Source organism: Cryptomeria japonica, chromosome 3, assembly GCF_030272615.1.
Source record: "Cryptomeria japonica chromosome 3, Sugi_1.0, whole genome shotgun sequence".
Classification (NCBI taxonomy): Eukaryota; Viridiplantae; Streptophyta; class Pinopsida; order Cupressales; family Cupressaceae; genus Cryptomeria; species Cryptomeria japonica.
Window position 1 is genome coordinate 166,077,551 of NC_081407.1, and position 21,245 is coordinate 166,098,795.

Here is a 21,245-nt window from a genome sequence, read left to right on the forward strand (position 1 = left end):
TCTTCTTTCATTCAACGACACTCTTGAGGGTGTTAATCATTGCATATGCATGGGATGAGGTTATGATGCTTCCCTCTAGCAAGTTTACAATGTTCCTTGTCGTTTCTTTGAGCATGCTAATGTTGATGTGTGAGTCCCCCACACCCTGGCAAATTCGATGTCGTGAAGCAACTTATCTTGGATACTTAATCTTCGTAATGTTGCAAATTCTTCTTTGTCTTCTCATGTCCTTAGGTTTGAACCCATGAGCTGATCCCTTGCATGTCCCTATCAAGACATAGAAGAGAACAACTTTGATCTCTAAATCAGAAATGAATTCCCTTTGTTTGATCTTTGATTTTCACATTTCAAGGTCTGATTCACTGATGTTCTAAAATCTGATTTGTCACATTTTCAGTCTGAGACTCCACTTTAATGTCTGATTTTTATTGACTTTAGGTTGGATACATGTCTTAATTTTCTTTGGTTTCAGGTCTGGGACCTGCTACTACTCACTGCCTTCCCAAGGCGCAGATTGGAAGTCACTCCTTAAGGAGTTTGGGCTTTCAAGGGGGCACTGACAGTCATCAAAAAGTGATTGGAGATTTAGACGTGCATTGATTGTGGCAGGTCAGGGTTTTCATAGGGCATTGACAGTGATGTCTTCCTCCCTTTCTCCTTTGCATCTCCTTCAACGTTTGATCACTTGCATGATATGCTTGATCTTCAAAATCATTCATCTCCTAACAACATGAAAGAGCATTTAAGTGTTCACTAGAAGTCTCCAAAGAAGTTTGGGGTTCAAGGGTCAATGACAGTGATGCAAGCTGATTGGGGATTTCATACCCCACTGAGTAAATGACGTCGGACTTTTGAGAGAGCATTGACAATGTCTTCAAATTTCTTGATGTTCTGCCTTAATCCTTCCTTCATCATACTTGACACATTGAATTGATCTTTCCTTCACCACTAACATGATCATTGACTTAAATATCTTCTTCTATCCTTGGGCGGAGATTTCACCAAGCACTGATAGTCATCTTGGGAGGTTGTGGTTTTGAGAGGGCACTAATTGTGAGAGGTTGGGCTTTTGATAGAGCACTGACTGAGAGAGGTCGGGCTTTTAGGGGGTCACTGATTGTGAACAAAAGATGTTAGCCCTACTTAATCACCTCAATTGATCTCATCAAACATCAAACATTTACCCTTAGAGATGCTTATCTTGCTAAGTAAAGGGCTTTCTTGTCTAGATTGAACTTTTAGGGGGTCTGATAGTGCAAGAAGGAGATCGGATTTTGGACATCCCATTGATTGAATGAGGTCGGACTTTTGAGGGGGCATTAACTATGGAATGAAGTAGGTTGGACTTTTAGGGGGTCATTGATAGTGACCTCACTTATGCAATTTCACTGATAGAGACACTTCATCAATCTTAGGGTCCTTTGTCATCAACACTCCTTCATCCTGATTGCTTATGTTGTGACTATCCTCATCTCAAGCATCCTTGAACTTTCTTGATAGTCCTCCATGCTTGGACTCAATTTTATCTCTAATTTTGGAGTCATATGACGTTGATGATCAAATGAAATGATCATCTCAAATATTTCATCTCCTAAGCCTTGAGAGCTAACTGGCCTCAGTCCAACTCTAAGAGAGAGACATGACTTGATCAGCTCTTGAAAAGCTAAGAGCTACACTACCTTGAGTAAAATTTTAATAGTAAAAGACACTACTAGACGACTAAGCAAAGATAACTAAACTATAAATTGGGAAAAAAGTGGGGGTCCCCATTTGCAATTGGGCGATGTGGTCACAACAGTCCCCTCATTAGAGTTGCCACCATCAGATGAGGAGGGGAAGTTAATTCTAATTCTAGAGGCCATTATAGACTACAAGGAGCACACTCTTCGGAAGAGGGTCATAAAAGAATACCTGGTCAAATGGAAGAACTTGCGGATGTAACTTGGGAGAATGAGTAGATTTTACAGTATCCATAATTGGAATTGCTTGGGGACAAGCAATTTTGGGAAGGGCAGACTATAATGTCCCCTTCCTAAGTAGTTCAATATAGTGGACCATTAGCGTATTCAACGGGTTCATGTAGGCTAATGAGTTAGGGTTAAGGAATTCATGATGGCAGTGTGACGCAGTAGTATGGTAGTGACATGTGTTCATTGAGCTCAGGCGGTGGAGATGTGCGTAATGCCCTTTTTTGGAGTGGATTTGGATGGGTTTCCCATACTATTTTTAGTAAGTCAAATTTGAGCACCGACTAAGCCAACAATTAGTACTTATATTTTTAGAATGGTCGGTGGATGCAGTTAATGATGATTTCTCGATATTTGATAAAGTCTAGTGCTTTTTAATTAGATAATGATAAGTTATAAAGTTTAATTAAATATTTAACTTCATTGTTATTTAATTTAATTTAATTGTGGACTATATGGGGACCCAGTTATCAAAGTAATAGTGTAAATATTTATTAAAAAGGGGTCTTATTGGAATGGGGTGCCACTTTGGAGACATAAGGGATTTAAAAATTAAATTAGAAGGCAAAATCAAATAGGGTGTAGCTTTTTGGGAGGCTAATAAAGCAAGCTTTTGGAGCTCATTTATTATGCTTCGTTTTTGACATTTGGGAATTCTTTCTTGCTGGTTGAACTTGTTCATCTTGTGGCTTTGTGAGGATGAAATCCCTTGCAAGGAACATCTCCACGTTGGTGAGGAATCCAATTTGGAGGATTATCTGGTAATTTCATACAAAGATCACAATTGGGCTTCATTGTGGAGTGTGGACTTTAATATTCATTTTACTTAGAGTATTCTTCATAGCAGATTTGAGAGGGGCTGATTGAAGGCAGATTGAGAGAGTTTTATTGCTGATTACTTCTTTCATTTGCTGGCCGTACTTGTACTTGCTAGCTGTAAAGCCCTAGGAGTGGCGTGAGCATTTGGAGAGGAGGTCAATTGCAGATTTGAGGGGGTTTGTTGCTGTCTTGGGATGTCTAAAGCTTGCATACTTGAAGATATCTATTTCGTGGCCTTGGGAGGTGATTTTGGAAAGTGACGCCCAAGTCTACTATGGCCAGTTTGCAGGTTTCAATAAAAAAATCAGACATGTATATTTCCAGAATTGATGGGTATGCTTGTATTGTGTTTTTGAAGCATTTGGTTATCTGGGTATTGTTCGTTTTGATGATATATTGTTACCCCAACCTTGAAAATAAATCTGAGTTATATCATTTTGTGGGATTTTCTGAATATTGTCAAATTTCTGAGTTATTTCATTGCTGCAAGTACTGTTATTGTCAAACAAATATTCTACACCTCTCTTCTCTATGACGCATTCCAAACAGAAAACAAAACAAAGAACAAGGGTGTATGTTGCATTCTCCTTGCAACAAAACCATCGTTAAAACCTAGGGTTAGAAAAAGATTGGGCATATTAAAAATATCTATTAAGCAAAACCTATTTAATTAAACTTGAGCTAGCAACCTTGGGTTGTGATAGACCATGCTTAGAATCTTAGATAGAGAAAATAGAGAACTTAAGGTCATTTACGAATTGAAAATTTGGATGTGATGAAAGGTTTAATTGGGTTCTATAGGACTACTTGCATCCGTACTGCAACCCACTACAAACTTTTCAATTGAAGGGATGCAATTAGAGAACCGAACAGGGTAAACATTAGATGAAGTTGAAATTGGATCTTGGGTATGTGGGTTTATTGAAGGGAAATAGGTAACTTGGGAAACAAAGGTTTGCAAGAAGGTTGTAGATGCGATGGGTTTCTTAATGGAGTCTAAAATAGGCTAAATTCTAGATATGAAAAGAAAAAAGATTATGTTCCTGAATAATATAAGGACTTTGGACTTGAGGAATATTAAATGGAATTGAAATTTGTTCTAGTTCCATGGACCTTTGTAGGACAAAAAACATACTTGAGCACATTGGAAATGGACGTGCCCCTATAGAAGTAGGGTTCTACCAATCCATTAGTCTTCCCTCTCTTTGCTTTTGACTTTTGATGAATCAAGCATGCAATCAAGTATTGATAGCAAAGCATGTAGGATAGAGATAGATTGCCCATGATTAATTGATAGATCCTAGCCTGGGAAACCAACTTCATAAATAGGGGCCCAACTAGATTCTTTCAATTGGGTGGGTGGACAAAGACAATAGGGGATGCTAGCCCTATGTAGTGACACTAGCCCCTACCTATCTAGTGTCACTAGCCCTACTATTTGTAGGGCCCTTTCTATATCTTTGTGAGCCCTTGTCTGTATCTTTTTGGCTAATGCCATGTAGAGTGAGCTTGGCTCCATCTTTCATTAGCCTTTGCCATATCCAGGGTACTTGTTCCTAAATAAATGGATAGAAAAATTGCTTGTTGGACAAGAGGGTAGTTTGATTTTTTTCTTCATAGAGCTAGGGTTTGCCCCTACTATGTAATTGAGTCGAATTGGTAATTTATCCCATTGTATGACTTATTCCTTCCTTCCATTAAGGTTGGGTAGGTTAAGTCAATTTACCAAATACATACTCAAAGATGGGGTAGGGGGCCTAGTCATTTTGATCAATGGGAATTGCATGAATATCCTACTCTATAATGGGCCCTACCCCTACTATGTATAGGGTATAGCAGCAAAAATCGTTTGGGGATAAAAATCGGCAAACCAGAAGTATAAGTTTTTTGAAAAAAATGAGAAAAAAATGGATTTAAATAATGTAAAATGTAGAAAAAAGATATAGAGAGCAAATGAAATAGAGAGTTCAACCCATGAATTGTAGAAAATAGGTTTTTTTTGTTTATATTCATATGGCTGATCACATTGCATTGCACAAAGCATAATTCATAGTACATAATTTATAACTAGATTGTTTTAGTTTACAGAATTTCAATTACAATATAGTTTGTACAAAGTCAACTTATAAACTAAGTACAAAGTACCAAAAAATCAAATGTAGCCAATAACTCTTGCTACTACAAATAGAGCTATGTTAGAGGGCTGTAGGATAGTTAGAATCACAAGAATTCCAAGAAATCAAACCTGTTTAGGTTGATATAAAGTCAATAGAGTTTCATTTCAGTTTAGTCTAGCTTTCTATATTTACTTTGGGCAAGTACTCTAAGGTTCAGATATGTTAAAAAAATCAGATAGAAAACATTACTTGGTATTTATTATGTTGTCTACTATTTCCCACTAAATTGTCTCATTGGATTTTGTTGTGACGTATTCACACATCGTCCCATTGCAAATGGGGACCCCTGCTTTTTTCCCTTTGTGGGGTTCTGCTTTCTAGGTTTTAGGGTGTTGTCTGTTAGCCTTTGCATTTTGAGTGTCGCTAGGGGATCAATACGATGGTAGGCTTTGCTTGAGCTAGGGGAGTCAGCAGGTGCCCCAGAATTAGGGTTTCTTTGAGAGTCTTCTTTAGGGACTGGTTTTGCTCTTGTTGCTAATTGTGTCTTCCTTTGTGAGTGAGTATCATCCTTGAAGGTCCGAGCTAGGTCGAGTTGGTGAGTGATGAAGTCGGAAATGTCATCCTGATCTTCAAATGCCCTGAAATTTGGCTAAGTCTAGAATGCCCTGATCTTGAAATTTGGCTAAGTCTGGAATGTCCCGATCCTGAAATTTGACTAAGTCTGGAAAACTGAAGAATCCTCCAAAAACTAGATTTTGCAATATAACTCCTGGAGGTCCGAAACCACTCTCAAACATCTTGAAAGTATATATGGAATATAACTTAAAGTATAAGTGACATTCCTTATACTTAAATGTTATATTCCATAAAATGATCCTGACGGAGAGTCCAAAATGTCAAATTTCGCTCCTGACCCTTCCAAAGGGTCCAAAGTGAATTTCACTCCTGACCCTTCCAAAGGGTCTAGAGCGAAAATCTTTATAACTCTTGTTTTCCTCCTTATTTTGGCTAGGCATTGGCTTGATGGGAGATGAATGGGTATGCTTTTTCCTTGAGAGGGAGTTTGATTGATTTTGAAGAACAAGATTTTGGCCTAAAGGAGAATTTCGCTCCTGACCCTTCCAAAGGGTCCAGAGCGAAATTCATCATAAACTTCATTTGCTACCTTGTTTGACCTTGAAACCTTCTTCCTCAGGTGGAAAATGATCTAAGTTTGCTTCTTGAAGTGGTTCGAAGTTTGAAAAGTGAGTAATCTAGCCTAGAATGAGATTTTCGCTCCCGACCCTTCCAAAGGGTCCAGAGCGAAAATCTTCCTAAAGCTTATTTCATCTTAAGTTTGGCTAATTTTTGATTTGCAGGGTACCTTGGAAGGAAGTTTGGACATTCTTATTGCCTTTGAAAGGTTTGAAAGCATTGAAAATGAAGGATTTTGGACAAAAAATGAAAATTTCGCTCCTGACCCTTCCAAAGGGTCCAGAGCGAAATTCCTAAAAGCTCTTACTTTTGCAATAAAGGAAATCAAGTTTTGATTTGTTATGGCATGGATGGAAGGAAAATGACTTGCTTTTGCCTCTTGAGGTCGTTTTGGAAAGTAGAAATGAAGGATTTAGCCCAAGAAGGGATTTTCGCTCTTGACCCTTCCAAAGGGTCCACAGCAAAAATCTCTATAAGAGACATTTTTTGCCTTATTTGGCCAAAACTTGATGTCCAAGGCATGATGAGATGAAGTATGAACATGATCTAGCCTTTGGGGATGTTTAGAAGTTGAGAAAATGAAGGATTCTAGCCAGGAAAGGAAATTTCGCTCCTGACCCTTCCAAAGGGTCCAGAGCAAAATTCCTTATTAGCCTACTTTTTTTACCTTTCTTGGACATGAAACCTTGTTCCTAGGGCAATGAAAGATGAAATCCTACCTTGCAAAGAAGTTTCAAGTTGAAAAAATAATGATTTTTGGTCAAGAATGAAAATTTCGCTCCTGACCCTTCCAAAGGGTCCAGAGCGAATTTTCTCAAAACCTCTTTTTGCTATCAAGTTTTGCTAGATCAAGTGTGGGATAAGGTAAAATCAAGAGGAAGTTACCCCTAAGAGTGACTTTAAGTTGCTAGAGACCATGAAAGATGAAGGAATTGAGCCTAGAAGTGATTTTCGCTCCCGACCCTTCCAAAGGGTCCAGAGCGAAAATCCTTAAAATCATCTTTTCTTCCAAATTTTGAACAAAGCCAAGCTTGGACAAGCATGAGAGAGGTCATTTGGATTGCTTTGGAGTGGATTTTGGTCACCAAGAATGCAAATTTTGAAGCCAAATGAGGTTTTCGCTCTTGACCCTTCCAAAGGGTCCAGAGCGAAAATCCTAAAATCTACCTATTCCTTTCAAATTTATGCTAAGCTATGCCTAGACCAAGGTGAAAGATGCCCTTAAGATTGCCCTTGAGTTGATTGTTGTCTCCAGGAATGATGATTTTAGGCCAGAGGAGGAAATTCGCTCCTGACCCTTCCAAAGGGTCCAAGGCGAAAATCCTTCAATCACCTATTTTGCCTTGCAAAATCAAGTTAAACTTGGGTTGGACGTGAGAGGAGAAGTGTTTTCTAGCCTTTTGAGGTGAATGCAACTTGAAATGATGGACGAACATGCTCAAAACTTGAAAATCGCTCCTGACCCTTCCAAAGGGTCCAGAGCGAAATTCCCAGTATCACCTAAATTGCTCACAATGATGATCAAGAAATGGATTCCCAGGCCTTGGTGGAGAAAAGCTATTTGGATAATATCTTTTTGTTGATGATCTAAGTTGAAAATACTATGTTGAAATGAATTTATCATGTGTCCTTAATCATCTTTTGGTTTGTTTTGACAGATGAAAGAAGACCAGCCCAGCATCAACAAGGACAACCTTCTCCAGCCCAGCCTCATCAAGGACGACCTCTTCCAGTCCAACATTTGAAGGAAAGACAAGGTGGTATCCTAGTCATCACTCCTCCACTCGGGTTGGTCCACTTCAGCATGTCCAGATTCAATGTACTTGACTCATCAAAGATGGCACTAACTTTGATGTACCTACCCCGGCTATCCATTGGTTGAATATTCCAGAGAAGACATGTGTCCAAATGATGGCACTAACTTTGATGTACCTACCCCGACTATCCATTGGTTGAATATTCCAGAGAAGACATGTGTCCAAATAATGCAATTATTTCATTGGTCAGAATTAAGTTTGTTGTAACAAACCCTAATTAGGGTTTTCATTGTAAAATCTCGGCCATTGATCTCAAATTGATCTAAGCCATTGAATTGTATTGTGGGCACTATATAAGCCCTGGCTCTTCATTTGTAAAGGCTAATAGTTAGTCAATAGTCAGAGAATAGTTAGTCAATAGTCAGAGAATAGTTAGTCAATAATAGCTAATAGTTAATAGTTAGTAATAGAGGCCAGAATAGTAGAGTAGCAATTAGAGTAGATTAAGAAGAGAAGGCAAGACATTGTTGCCTTAATTGTAAAAGACTTCTTTCCATTGAAGATATGGTGGAATATGTTGTTTCTTTGCAATGTGCATGGTCTCTTGTTGAATCTTCATTTTTGATGACAGATGATTGAATTGAGTGAAGAAAATTGTTGAATGCACCTGTGTGGAATCTGTCTAGTCCATACCACTAGCCTCTTACTGATGGTAAGTGCGCCCTGCGTGGTCAACTGGCATAAAATGAGCTTAAACTTAAGTCGTTACACGTCCATTGTTCATGCATTATCTTGAATGGTGATCATTGTCAGATGGTGTATGATTTGAACATATTGGAAGCATCCCTTAGAAGATCGCACTGAGTTGGTGTTGAATTGTTCAGCCTGATGGTGAGACCCAGTCCAGTAGGACTCCACCTTGTCATTCATCCATCTTCTCGCGTTCTAGGTAGTAGAGTAGACTTCCTGAACCCTGCATCTTTTGTCATTTGTTTGTCTTCCAGTTAGTTAATAGGACTTGTGATTCCAGCAAATCAGACGTTTAGGTCATTAATTGTAAGTCCCCTTGTGATTCCAGCAAATCACATCATACCACAGAGAGCTTATCCACACGTAGAGATCCTACATAACGGAACCTTGGGGTTACTCTGACTGATCCTTCGGCGAGATCTTCAGCAGTCGGGAACTTTGTTCAAGAGAGGATAAGGTACCTCTAGGTATTTTATTCTGTGTTTGGTCGTGTACAAAATACACATCAACAAATTTATATACATGGAAAACATTACTACGAGCCTAAGGTAAATGACATTAATGTGGAATACCGAGAAAAAAACAGCACATCTCTTAATCATTCTATGTCAATGTCCTTGACATCAGACATAGAAGCATACCAAAGAACATGTCTCTATTTTAATGTCCTTAATATCTGTTGGAAATATACTCCATTCAAGGTCACCTACCTGCGATTTGCCTCAACAACTTGATGAAATATGGAGAATTTTTGATGGTGAACCACATTCTAGTGGCTAGTACTCAGTTTTGTGCTAAAAATCAACAAAAAAACCTGATTATATTGCAATTTTGCACAAGTAGGGTATCGTGATAGGTTTGTGGATAGTTAATGCGTTTCTCGAGCGATTTTTTCACCTTTTTTTCACAATTTAAACCTTTAAAAATCGTTGATCAGAATTGCGCCTGATTAAATTGGGATTTTTTGGGTAAAAAATTGTTTTGATCGGAGATTTTTTAAAAATTGCAAAAAAAAGGATTTTTTGAGGATTTATGCTAAGGTATAGGGTACTAGTGAGCTTGGCGTATATATATATATATATATATATATATATATATATATATATATATATATATATATATAGGATATACCCTATCTACCTTATCTCACTTGATGTATATATATATAATACAAGCGAGTATTTGTAATTTTGTATTACTATTGTAATATTGATCTTTTCTTGCTAAACACCCTTCAAGTGAGCATTCATATTATGTAAGTAATAATGAATGCATGCTATTGTTGGATTGAAGATGAATCGAATCTAGCTAGTGGGGCATCCCCTTGGGTTGGTCGCTCCATACTTGAGAGAGCATTGGTCACACTCAACTTGTGGATAGGGATAAGAAATTCATTCTGACCAATGGCACCTCATTTGCTAGCTCTTTAGGTGTATGGTCTTTTGGAGCATAGCATTATTGTTGGTGAGTTGGCTTGAGAGTGAAGCTCCAAGTGCCCTAGAGATGAACCCTCGATGTGAAATAGGGGCTTTATAAAGAGGTATTAAGAGAGCATCTCCAAGCCCAACTATTTGTTAGGGTTTTAAGCAGATCCAAAGCAAATATGAACTAACAATTATATGCAGATTTAAATACAAAAGATAAAGAAATAAAACAGGACACAGATAACATAGAGATTTAATGTGGTTCACTCAGAATTGGTTACGTCCACCATACACAGCCGTCCAATCTTTCTTATTATCTAGCAAAAACAGTACATCAACCTTTTAATGCCTTAAGCATCCCAGCCGCTTATAACATGCGTTTTTAGGGCAACAAACAAAGTCGGCCTTTTTAGGGTTTTATTACAGTGTCGGTTTTCATCAACGAAAAATGGCAAATTTTTTTTTCTCGAGGGCTGCCGCCCCCGAACCCCTGCTCGGGGCCTGTCCCGGCCCCGAACCCCGGCGAGGATACGTGCTGAGTGTACAGTACTTTGCTGATCAGTCGCCACATTTCAACAATCTCCCACTTGGAGACTAATACTACACGACACCACTGTACATGCAACATCCGCTGGATAAAACACTAGGACTTGACTGGTATAAATTCCACAATTATCAATCAAGAAGACCAACAGAAACTGATGAAGAAATCAGCTTCTCCTGTGGAACTGCCTTTGTGAACATATCGGCAGGATTCTCACTTGTGTGAATCTTCTCAAGCCGTAATTGAGCCTCCTCCAAAACAGTCCGGATGAAGTGGTACCTGAGCTGAATGTGCTTTGTCCTTGAATGAAAAGTAGAGTTCTTTGCAAGATGAATAGCACTCTGGCTATCAGTATACAATGGGCTATCCTCTTGTGTTTGACCCAATTCCTTCAGAAAACATTGCAACCAAATCATCTCCTTGCTGGCTTCTGTAGGAGCAACATACTCAGCTTCAGTGGTTGAAATTGCAACAACCTTTTGCAACCTAGAAATCCAATTGACTGCAGTTCCCCCTATAGTAAAAACATACCCTGTAGTACTCCTCCGTGAATCAATATCACCCGCCAGATCAGAGTCAACAAATCCACTCAGAGCAGCATTAGATCCTTTGAAACATAATGCCTTCGTAGTAGTTCCTTTCAAATACCGAAGAATCCATTTCACAACATTCCAATGTTCCATACCCGGATTACTCATAAACCTGCTCACAACTCCCACTGCATGTGCAATATCTGGCCTTGTGCATACCATTGCATACATCAGACTGCCAATAGCTGATGAATATGGGATGTTAGACATTTTATTAACCTCTTCCTGTGCCTTTGGGCACATCTCCTTAGTCAATTTGAAATGACTAGCCAAAGGTGTACTAATTGCTTTTGCATCCTGCATGTTAAATCTTTTCAACACCTTCTTTATATACTCACTTTGGGACAAATTCAAGGTTCTATATTTCCTGTCCCATGTAGTCCTCATACCGAGAATTTGCTTAGCTGCACCCAAATCCTTCATAGCAAATGACCTGGCTAATTTCTGTTTAAGATCATTTATATGTTGCATGTTAGACCCAGCAACAAGCATGTCATCAACATAAAACAATAGGATAATATAACTGCCATTATCAAATCTCTTAAAATATACACAATGATCAGAATGACATCTATGATAACCGTGTTCAGCCATGAAACTATCAAATTTTAAATACCATTGTCGGGGTGCTTGTTTTAGGCCATACAGACTTTTCTTCAACCTGCACACCAAGTTCTCCTTACCTTTGACCTCATATCCCTGTGGTTGCAACATGTAAATTTCCTCCTCCAAATCTCCATGGAGAAAAGCTGTTTTGACATCTAATTGTTCAAGATGTAAATCATCTACAACCACAAGACTAAGTACAGTTCTAATTGAAGTCATTTTTACAACTGGAGAAAATATTTCATCATAATCTATACGCTTTTTCTGTGCAAAACCTTTTACCACAAGTTTGGCCTTATATCTTTTCTGACCTCCTTCCTCCTCCTTCAGCCGATAAACCCATTTGTTAGGCAAGGTTCTTTTTTCTGCAGGTAAAGGGACTAAGTCCCAAGTCTTATTTTTCATCAAGGAGTCCATCTCCTCTTTCATGCCTAGCTCCTGCTGTTGTTTGGCATCTACCTGCATTGCTTCTTCATATTCTTCTGGTTCACCAGAATCCGTTAATAAAATAGAATACAAAGAAGGAGAAAATCTTTCAGGGGGTCTACTTGTCCTCGTATAACGTCTAACACTTGCAGGAGTTTGTGGGACAATCTGTTGTTGGTGAGCATCAGGTACCTGTGGCATTTCATTTTCAGGAATCTCATCCAACACCACATATTCTTGTTTGTCCTGTTCATGCTTCTTTTCCTGCATCTGTTCTTTATACATAACCTTCTCATTGAATATAACATCTCTACTTCTAATTATTTTCTTATTTTCAAAATCCCATAATTGATAGCCATATTCATCTATCCCATATCCAATGAAGGTACATTTCTGAGATTTAGCATCAAGCTTGGTTCTGTTTTCTTTATCAACATGGACAAAAGCTTCGCAACCAAAAGTTTTTAGAAAAGAATAATTTATCTTTTTACCAGTCCATGCCTCCTTTGGAATACCACCATCCAAAGGAGTTGAAGGTCCTCTATTTATCAAATAGACAGCGGTATGTACAGCATCTGCCCAAAAATGTAAGGGCAATCCAGCATGCAATCTCATGCTCCTCGCACATTCCACAATAGTCCTATTCATTCTCTCTGACACACCATTTTCCTGTGGAGTTCCTGGAACTGTCTTCTGCTTTCGAATCCCATTTAAGGAACAGTAATCTTCAAATGTTTTGCTGCAATACTCACCTCCATTATCCGATCTGAGACACTTCAACTTTTTTCCTGTCTCATTCTCAACCAAAGCTTTCCATTTCTTAAAAGTTTAAAAAACATCTGATTTTTGTTTTAGGAAATATACCCATGTTTTTCTAGTTGAGTCATCAATAAAAATAACATAATAACAAGAGCCACCAAGAGATGATACCTGAGCCGGTCCCCATACATCTGAATGTACAAGCTCTAACTTCTCACTCTTCTTCTCTTTCCCAACTTTGAGAAATCTGACTCTTTTCTGTTTACCATAAACACAGTTTTCACAGAACTCTAAATCAATCTTCTTTAGTCCTGGCAATAGATTTTTGGAGTGAAGGATTTTCATCCCTTTCTCACTCATGTGCCCAAGCCTATGCTGCCACATTATTGAATCTGTTCTTGCAACATTTATTGTTGTTGTCCTTGCAGTAACTTTATCTGTAGCAGCTAAGGTAGAGTAAGTGTTACCAGTACATAAATATAATGTGCCTACCTTCGCACCTCTAGCTACTACTAATGATCCTTTAGTAACCTTCCACATACTGTCTGAGAAGGTAACTATGCAACCTTCACTACCTAGTTGCCCTGCAGAAATTAAATTTCTTCTTAAATTAGGGACATGTCTTACCTCTTGCAGAAACCAGTCATTACCATTCTGCAACTTGATCTTTATCTTTCCTTTTCCAACAATTTGACAGGGCTCATCATCACCCAAATATACCTGTCCAAAATCACCTTGAATATAATCTAGAAAATATTTTCTATGGGGTGTAGCATGAAATGAAGCCCCAGAATCTATTACCCAGGAATCATTGACATTATCCAAACATAAGATTAAAGCATCTTGTAAAGTATTACTTGCAATATTAACTTCCTTACTGTCATTTTCATTTTTGTCTCCTTCTTTGTTTTTCCGAGACCAACAGTCTTTCTTTAGATGACCAGGCTTTCCGCAGTACCAGCAATCTTTCTTTCCTCTAGATTGAGAGCGTCCTTTCTTTGACTTCCCTCGTGACTTCTCATTCCCAGGGCCTTTTCCTCTTTCCTTTGATCTTCCTCTGTTCTCCACATTCAAAACACTACCCGATGATGTTGAAGTCTCACCTGTGTTTTTCCTTCGCATTTCCTCGCTTAGGATAACACCAACAATATCATCAAATACCAAAGTATTTTTACCAGAGACAGAGTTACTTACAGCCATAACCAAGCTATTCCAGCTTTCTGGCAAAGAACATAAAATCAAGAGAGCCCTAACCTCTTCTGCAAAGGTAATTTTTACCGAAGACAATTGACTGGTAATTGTATTAAATTCATTTAAGTGCTCCGCTACAGATCCTCCCTCACTCATTTTCAAATTAAACAAACGTTTCATAAGAAATACTTTATTCGAAGCCGAGGGTTTCTCATACAACTTAGCCAATGTTGCCATCAAATCTACAGCCGTTTTTGCTTCTGTTATATTGAATGCTACAGACGGCGCAAGGCATAATCGAATGGATCCCAGTGCCTTTCTATCTAAAATGTCCCACTCTTCATCTGACATTGTGGTTGGTTTCTTTGCCTTTCCTTCCAATGGCCGCCACAAATCTTTTTGATACAGGTAATCCTCCATCTGCATTTTCCATAACTGATAATTCTGGCTGTTAAACTTTTCGACCTTGAATTTGGAATCCTCCATTGCTCCCACTCAAATCTGAAAGTCCTGCAAATTTACAGAAAACCTCGCTCTGATACCAATTGTTAGGGTTTTAAGCAGATCCAAAGGAAATATGAACTAACAATTATATGCAGATTTAAATACAAAAGATAAAGAAATAAAACAGGACACAGATAACATAGAGATTTAATGTGGTTCACCCAGAATGGGTTACGTCCACCATACATAGCCGTCCAATCTTTCTTATTATCCAACAAAAACAGTACATCAACCTTTTAATGCCTTAAGCATCCCAGTTGCTTATAACATGCGTTTTTAGGGCAACAAACAAAGTCGGCCTTTTTAGGGTTTTATTACAATGTCGGTTTTCATCAACGAAAAACGGCAAAATTTTTTTTTCTCGGGGGCTGCCGCCCCCGAACCCCTGCCCAGGGCCCGGCTCGGATACGTGCTGAGTGTATAGTACTTTGCTGATCAGTCGCCACATTTCAACACTATTCATGGGCACCTTCGACTCTATTTGTCACATTTCTTCCTCCTCGATACCTGGGGACTCTATTGGCCCCTCATTGCCTCACTATAGCCCTCTGGAATTCTTCTAACCCCAAATTGTCTTTCTATATCGGACAAGGCCCCACTCAATTTAGACCCAAGAGGAGAATAAACACGATTGAACAACTTTCATCAGGTCTATGTGCCTATCGAAAATAAAAGATACATTAGGAGGTAAAGTTGGTGGGAGAATGAAATCAAAGCAATAGGCAATGAATAGAAACTTGGAGAGATTTGAAATCATAATACCTTAAAAATAAAAAAGGTTATCTCAACATAAAGTGGGAATACCTTCGGATCCATTGTCTCATTCCATCAAATCCATCATTGACTAAATTTGGGAAAAGTAGGAAACAAATACAAGATGAAAGGATTTTAAACCTGGTTAAAGGATTTCTCATGTTTGTGAGGTTATTGGTGATCCAAACCTAGGGAAAGCAAGGGAAAGGTTATGAAAAAGGAATTGATGTAAATAAAAATGTGAATACCAATGAAATTGAATATGGGGTCTCCTATTAAAAAGATTACCTTGGCTTTGCTCAGACTTGGACATATTTTCCTAACTTGGGTGGTGAAGCAAAAATGATAACAAACTATGGGGCAGAACAAAAAAAAAAGGTTTTGGGGAGGAAGTTTTGATTCAAAGCTAGGATTATGTACATAGATCTGCTTGATAAGATTAGGTAAATAGGAAAACATAAACAATGTAATTTAAAAGAAAAGAAAAGAAAAGCATCCATGGCCTAGGTAGTGAAAATCTAATTTTTCTATTGTTGTTAATGCTTCCTTGGTTTGGATTTGGAGTATGTATCTAGTTTTGGTTCTTATATACTAGGTGTTTGCAGTGACTGGTTACCCATGCGTTCTGGTGATTCCATCTTAAGTTTATCAATATTTTTGAGACTATTGGGATTTATATTTTCGACATATAGTATATTAGTATGATTTCATCATCTATACATTGGTTGAATAGTGTTGTTGTGGTCATTTGTGTAGATTGATGTGCCCTTTGTGTCTTCAAAAATCAAATTGTTGCCATGGTTAGCCATCTATTTATTGTTCGAGTAGTGTTGTTGAGTTCACTCATACAGAATTATCTCTCTTGGATCTTGATTTTAAAGGAGGTTCTTTAGTTTTACCACTATGGCATTTATTTTTCAGCAATTTCCTCTTCTATGTTCCTCATGTTCCTACAGTTTTTGGAACAACTTTTGGAGGCTTTTCAATTGTTTACCTATCTTCTCTTCTATGGGGAGAAATCTATTATTTCTTGTGATAGCAGTAATCCTTGGGGGGTCATGTTTAGTTCTCCTTCCTACAAACTTTTATTTTCTACAAACTTTTCTTATTTTCTTCATTTGTGAGAAATTTATTTGTCCATGGATACCTAATTGCCTTGTAGTTGAAACCCATCCTCGCATCTTTGTATGCTTTATTATTCTCCCTAAGTAGCACTTAAGGGGGGTTGGTATGAACAAGATATATTACCTAACTAATTTCACCTTAGAAACAATTCACACCTAGTCACTTAAGCTTACTTAGGTCATTTACTTTTTGTGTTTTATATCATAGTGTTAAGACAATTGTCATTATCTTAATTTTTGCGAGGGTTTCATCTAGGGTTTTGCCTTTGGCTTTATAGCAAAGTCATTTTATCATTTTTTAAAATTCTATATTGATTGTGTTTTTTTGGCAATATAACAATTCTTTTCTATTGCATCTCTTGTGGAAGTTGTTTGTTCTTGCTATAAATTCTTGCTCATATGAGTTTTTTCAAGGGATCTTTTTTAGCAACTAGGCCCAAACAACATCAACTAAAATTATGAGAGTAGGATATTCTTGGCCATAGATATTCACTAACACCCATATGTTGGTGTGAGCATGTTAAATTACCTAATTAGTTTCACTCTAGGAATTATTGGCACCTAATTACTTAAGCTTACTTAGATCATTTACTTTGTGTCTCATATCTTACAACAGTTTGTCATAGTGTTTCATTCTCTCCTTTATAGCAAGGTCATCTTATTGTTTTTTGGTGATAGAGTAGTTCTTTCTATTGCATCTTTTGTGTGGAATTCTTGCTGTTTAGATTCTTGCTATTCTGTGTTCTTCCATTTCTCCAACAAAAAATGGTTGATTTTGAAAACCCTAGATGAATTGTGGCCTATAGAGCTAGAATTGTTTGCTTTTCTAGAAAATACTTTTAGTTACAAGTTCTAAAATAAACACTTGCCTGTGAATGGGCCTTCATGGGCTGATCCATCTTTGGAGACAAATGAAATTGTAGAATAGTCAAAACGAGATTCTGGGTGGGTTAAAGTCCACTTCGATGGAGCATTGAAGGGCAATCCAGGCTCTTCAAGGGCGGGTTGTGTTGCTAGGGATGAAAGTGGAAACATTTTGGCAATCAATGCTCAAAAACTTTCAGAGGGGACAAACAATGAAGCTGAGGCTAAAGCAACGCTTGTTGCCATTAATTTGGCCATCAAATCATCAATATCCAAGATTCACCTAGAAAGTGATTCACAGATTATTGTCAACACCATCTCGAAAGTAGAAGCCCAAAATTGGAAAATCAACGAAATACATCAAATTAATTAGGAATAAATTGAATTCATTTGAAGATTTTAAAATCTCACATTGGGAGAGACAAAAATAGGGTGGTAGACACTTTATCAAATTAGGGTTGTGCATTGAATGACAATAATGATGAAAATTGGTGGAATGATTTTTGAGGCCTGCATTTTGAGGTGAAGTACGAAATGCAGGTTGGAAGTGATGCAGGTTAATTGTTTATTGATTGCCTCTTTGCATCTAGAGATGTCCAAAGTGTGTGAGTGGTTTTAAATGCATGAGACTCAACCATGGTAAAACAAACTCATTGAATGGTGTAGGTGCTCTGGTGAAAGGTGATTCTGATGGAGGCGAATTTCTCATTGTGCACAGAGAAACAACAACTGACATTCTTAGGTAAAATAAAGGATGTTCGTCTGAGAAAGATATTCACCTTCAACGACCCCATGTTTTTTCAATTAGTCAAAATGATGCTGGGCAATGACTACATGGAGTCGGAATTTTGTTATCGCACACATGTGGATATAGTATTAATGTATTTGGCTTGGTGTCTGGAGTTTAGTAGGGATGAAACCAAATGGATAATGTTGGCGATAGTCCAGTGCGAATGGTGTCAAGGCATGGAGGATTTACTTGAGCTTGCGGTTCTTGGAAAGGTTTTTGTTGCACCAAAAGGAGAATGGGTGCATCTTGCAGAGTATAACCCCCCTATGTGGATGTTTATCCTATGGAAGGTTGGGAGTGCAATTGAAGAGAGGTGAGCCGAGGCAAAAATTTGGTGGCAATTTGTGAAACATTATATCAAGGTTTGGGAGAGGAAGCATGTGGAGCAAGTCATGACGGGACAAGCACCAGCAAGGAAGCAACTTATGTTCTTTGCAAAATATTTTTGGGATGGGTAGGAAAGAAAGAAGAAACAAAATGATTAAAGTTGCAGGTTTTTTGGTTTTTTGTATTGGATATGGTATACAATTAGTAATGGCTAAAGGCCAAGCATATAGTTTGTTTTTTGTATATTGACTGTAATGTTTGGTTCAGAGGGCGGTTTACGGTAGGTGTTGGATGGTGCTATAGTATGGTGGGGCTGTTTTAGGGTTTAGATGGCACTGTTGTGTTTTTACCAAACTTGGCTATCACAATTGTAAATTTTGCTTTAACCTTAATATATAAAATAATACTTGTACCGATAAAAATAAGTTCTAAAATAAACACAATATGAGGAAAAAAGACTTGCCTAGTTACCATTACTTTTTGGAAAAATGAACAAGATATAAAAGCGATAACTATTCAAAAAAATCTCTAGTGGAGCTTGGAAATGTTAGAAATGAAAGTGAACACTATATAGGGAAATTTGAGTTCAACTGTAAAAATGATCTTAACTAGTATATAACCAAATAAAGATTGCATGAAATTAAATTAGCAGCACAAGAAAATATGGAATAGTAGAAAAATATTAACAGTGTTTAAGTGGAGAAATCCAATTGATAAAAACTCCACCAAGAAGAGAAACCCAAGTCTATGTTATCTTCAAAATATAGATTACATGCAATCCTTCCTTTATCCTCTTCAGTCTTCAATTCTTTAGCAACTGTATAAATAGAAATTTCTTACTTTCAATTGCATTACTTTACTACCACCTTAATTCTTGCTTATATAGCATTTTTAACCCCTAAATGGGGCATCCAAGTTAGTTATCATAATGAACCAAGCGTTAATGACATAGGATAATGTAGGTTGCAACCAGATTACTAACCTGCCTGATTTGTGACCTAGTTGTTAGTTTATAGGTGGTTATTGTTTTTAACTATAAGATGTTTTAGCTTTAATAATATCCACACAAGGTGACAAAATAACCTTATGGGAAGTTGGGCATCATAACCTCCAAGATTCTCTTTTTCTAAATAGTAACTCACTGTTGGTAAAAATTTAGTTTCCAACCTCTGTTAAAAATTAATTACCATACAATTAATAATATCCAAACAAGGTGACAAAACAACCTTATGGGAAGTTGGGCATCATAACCTCCAAGATTCTCTTTTTCTAAATAGTAACTCACTGTTGGTAAAAATTTAGTTTCCAACCTCTGTTAAAAATTAAAAACTAGTAAAACCTCTGATGGTAAAATATAATTACTACTGATGGTAAATCCCTCATCTCTTGCAAATGATTTACAAATAATATCAGGATTAATTAAATACATATGATTTACAAGGTTGATGGCACCTTAATTCTATCAAGAAACACATTAAAAAATAAGAAAAAAAATATACTTTGAATGGAGATTTTTCTTGATATTCCTAACAGCTATCTAACACTTGTAGAGGTGTAGGAATAGCAATAACATGATCGTTGAACACTAATCAAAGTTTCAACCTTGAGCAATGAGTCAAGGTTTCAACCTTGAGCAATGAGTCGCAATGGAGTTTTTGGTTAAGTGAGGAATTAAAGGTAAGAAGTGTTGTTTTCTTTTTATGTTGTTACTACTGTTCTTTGGAGGTCTAGGGTATTTTTTTCCTTATTTTAAATCTTTTTTTGGGTCATGGGTAGCCAAGATTTCTTGCGAAGGTATGCAGAGTGTTTTTCACAGACAAACCTGGTTCGTACATGAGAGGAACTCACAGTTTTGGTCATATTTGGCTCATACCCATACACAAACCCTGGTGGGACCAAGACTTGGTATGTGTATATTCCTGGTTTTAGGTTAACTTGGTGGCAAAGGTTCTAGAGAATAAAATGGGGTTAGTTGTGATTTGCACTTAAGTATACAGTTCTCATGGCAACAGTTTGCCCTTGGAATAATAAAAATGTTAGACAATATTCTGTTTACTTATCAGGAAGGAGCAAGATTTCAAATACTTTTGCAATGAATTTGACATGCATGTATATCTTGCATTTGTGAGCATATGCAAGAATTATTACGTTTTAGCAAACAGTTAACTATCTGAGATAGCTTGTGTTTTTTGCTGCTGTTCACAAAGTTTTCACAAATTTATTCTTTAATCATTATTAGAATAGGATTGGTGTTGCTTATCAAGTACTTCTTAGAGGTATGTATTGGAAGCATAAAACTCTTCACGAATTGGAATTTTTGAAGATATCAGTTTTAGAGTTTTATGGACTGCCAATGAGGATTATGAATTAATGTGTGCTTTATCATACTTACATCAGGTTCGTATTTTGCAGGTTTCCGTTGAAGCTCTTTTACATGTGCCAGTGTGGATTTTATACGTACAGTATTGGTGCCCTTCTAATATGGGAAACTCGAAGAAAAGACTTCACTATTATGATGTCTCACCATGTTATTACAGTGTTCTTGATTGCATATTCTTTCTTTACACGGTAACTTCTTATTTCCCTTATAGTGCTATACCTGTAGAATGATGTGAAGTTTAAATTCTCTAAAATTGACACGAGTTCGTAACTTTTGCATGTTTAATTATGTTTTATTCGGAATCCTTTTTAATCTTGGTAAATTCAAGTGCTCATACTCAAAGCATCTACAGGTCTATA

The 21,245-nt window shown here is 37.3% G+C and overlaps 1 protein-coding gene across 2 annotated transcripts in view; it reads left to right on the forward strand.

The window, feature by feature from the left end:
- The window catches only part of LOC131048311 (ceramide synthase LOH2), an 81,023-nt gene that overhangs the window by 52,732 nt on the left and 7,046 nt on the right, over positions 1–21,245 (forward strand). For both annotated transcript variants that reach the window (XM_057982216.2, XM_057982217.1), the window contains exon 3: positions 20,919–21,074. In XM_057982216.2, the coding sequence (XP_057838199.1) occupies positions 20,919–21,074 (156 nt within the window). The remainder of the gene's footprint in view (positions 1–20,918; positions 21,075–21,245) is intronic.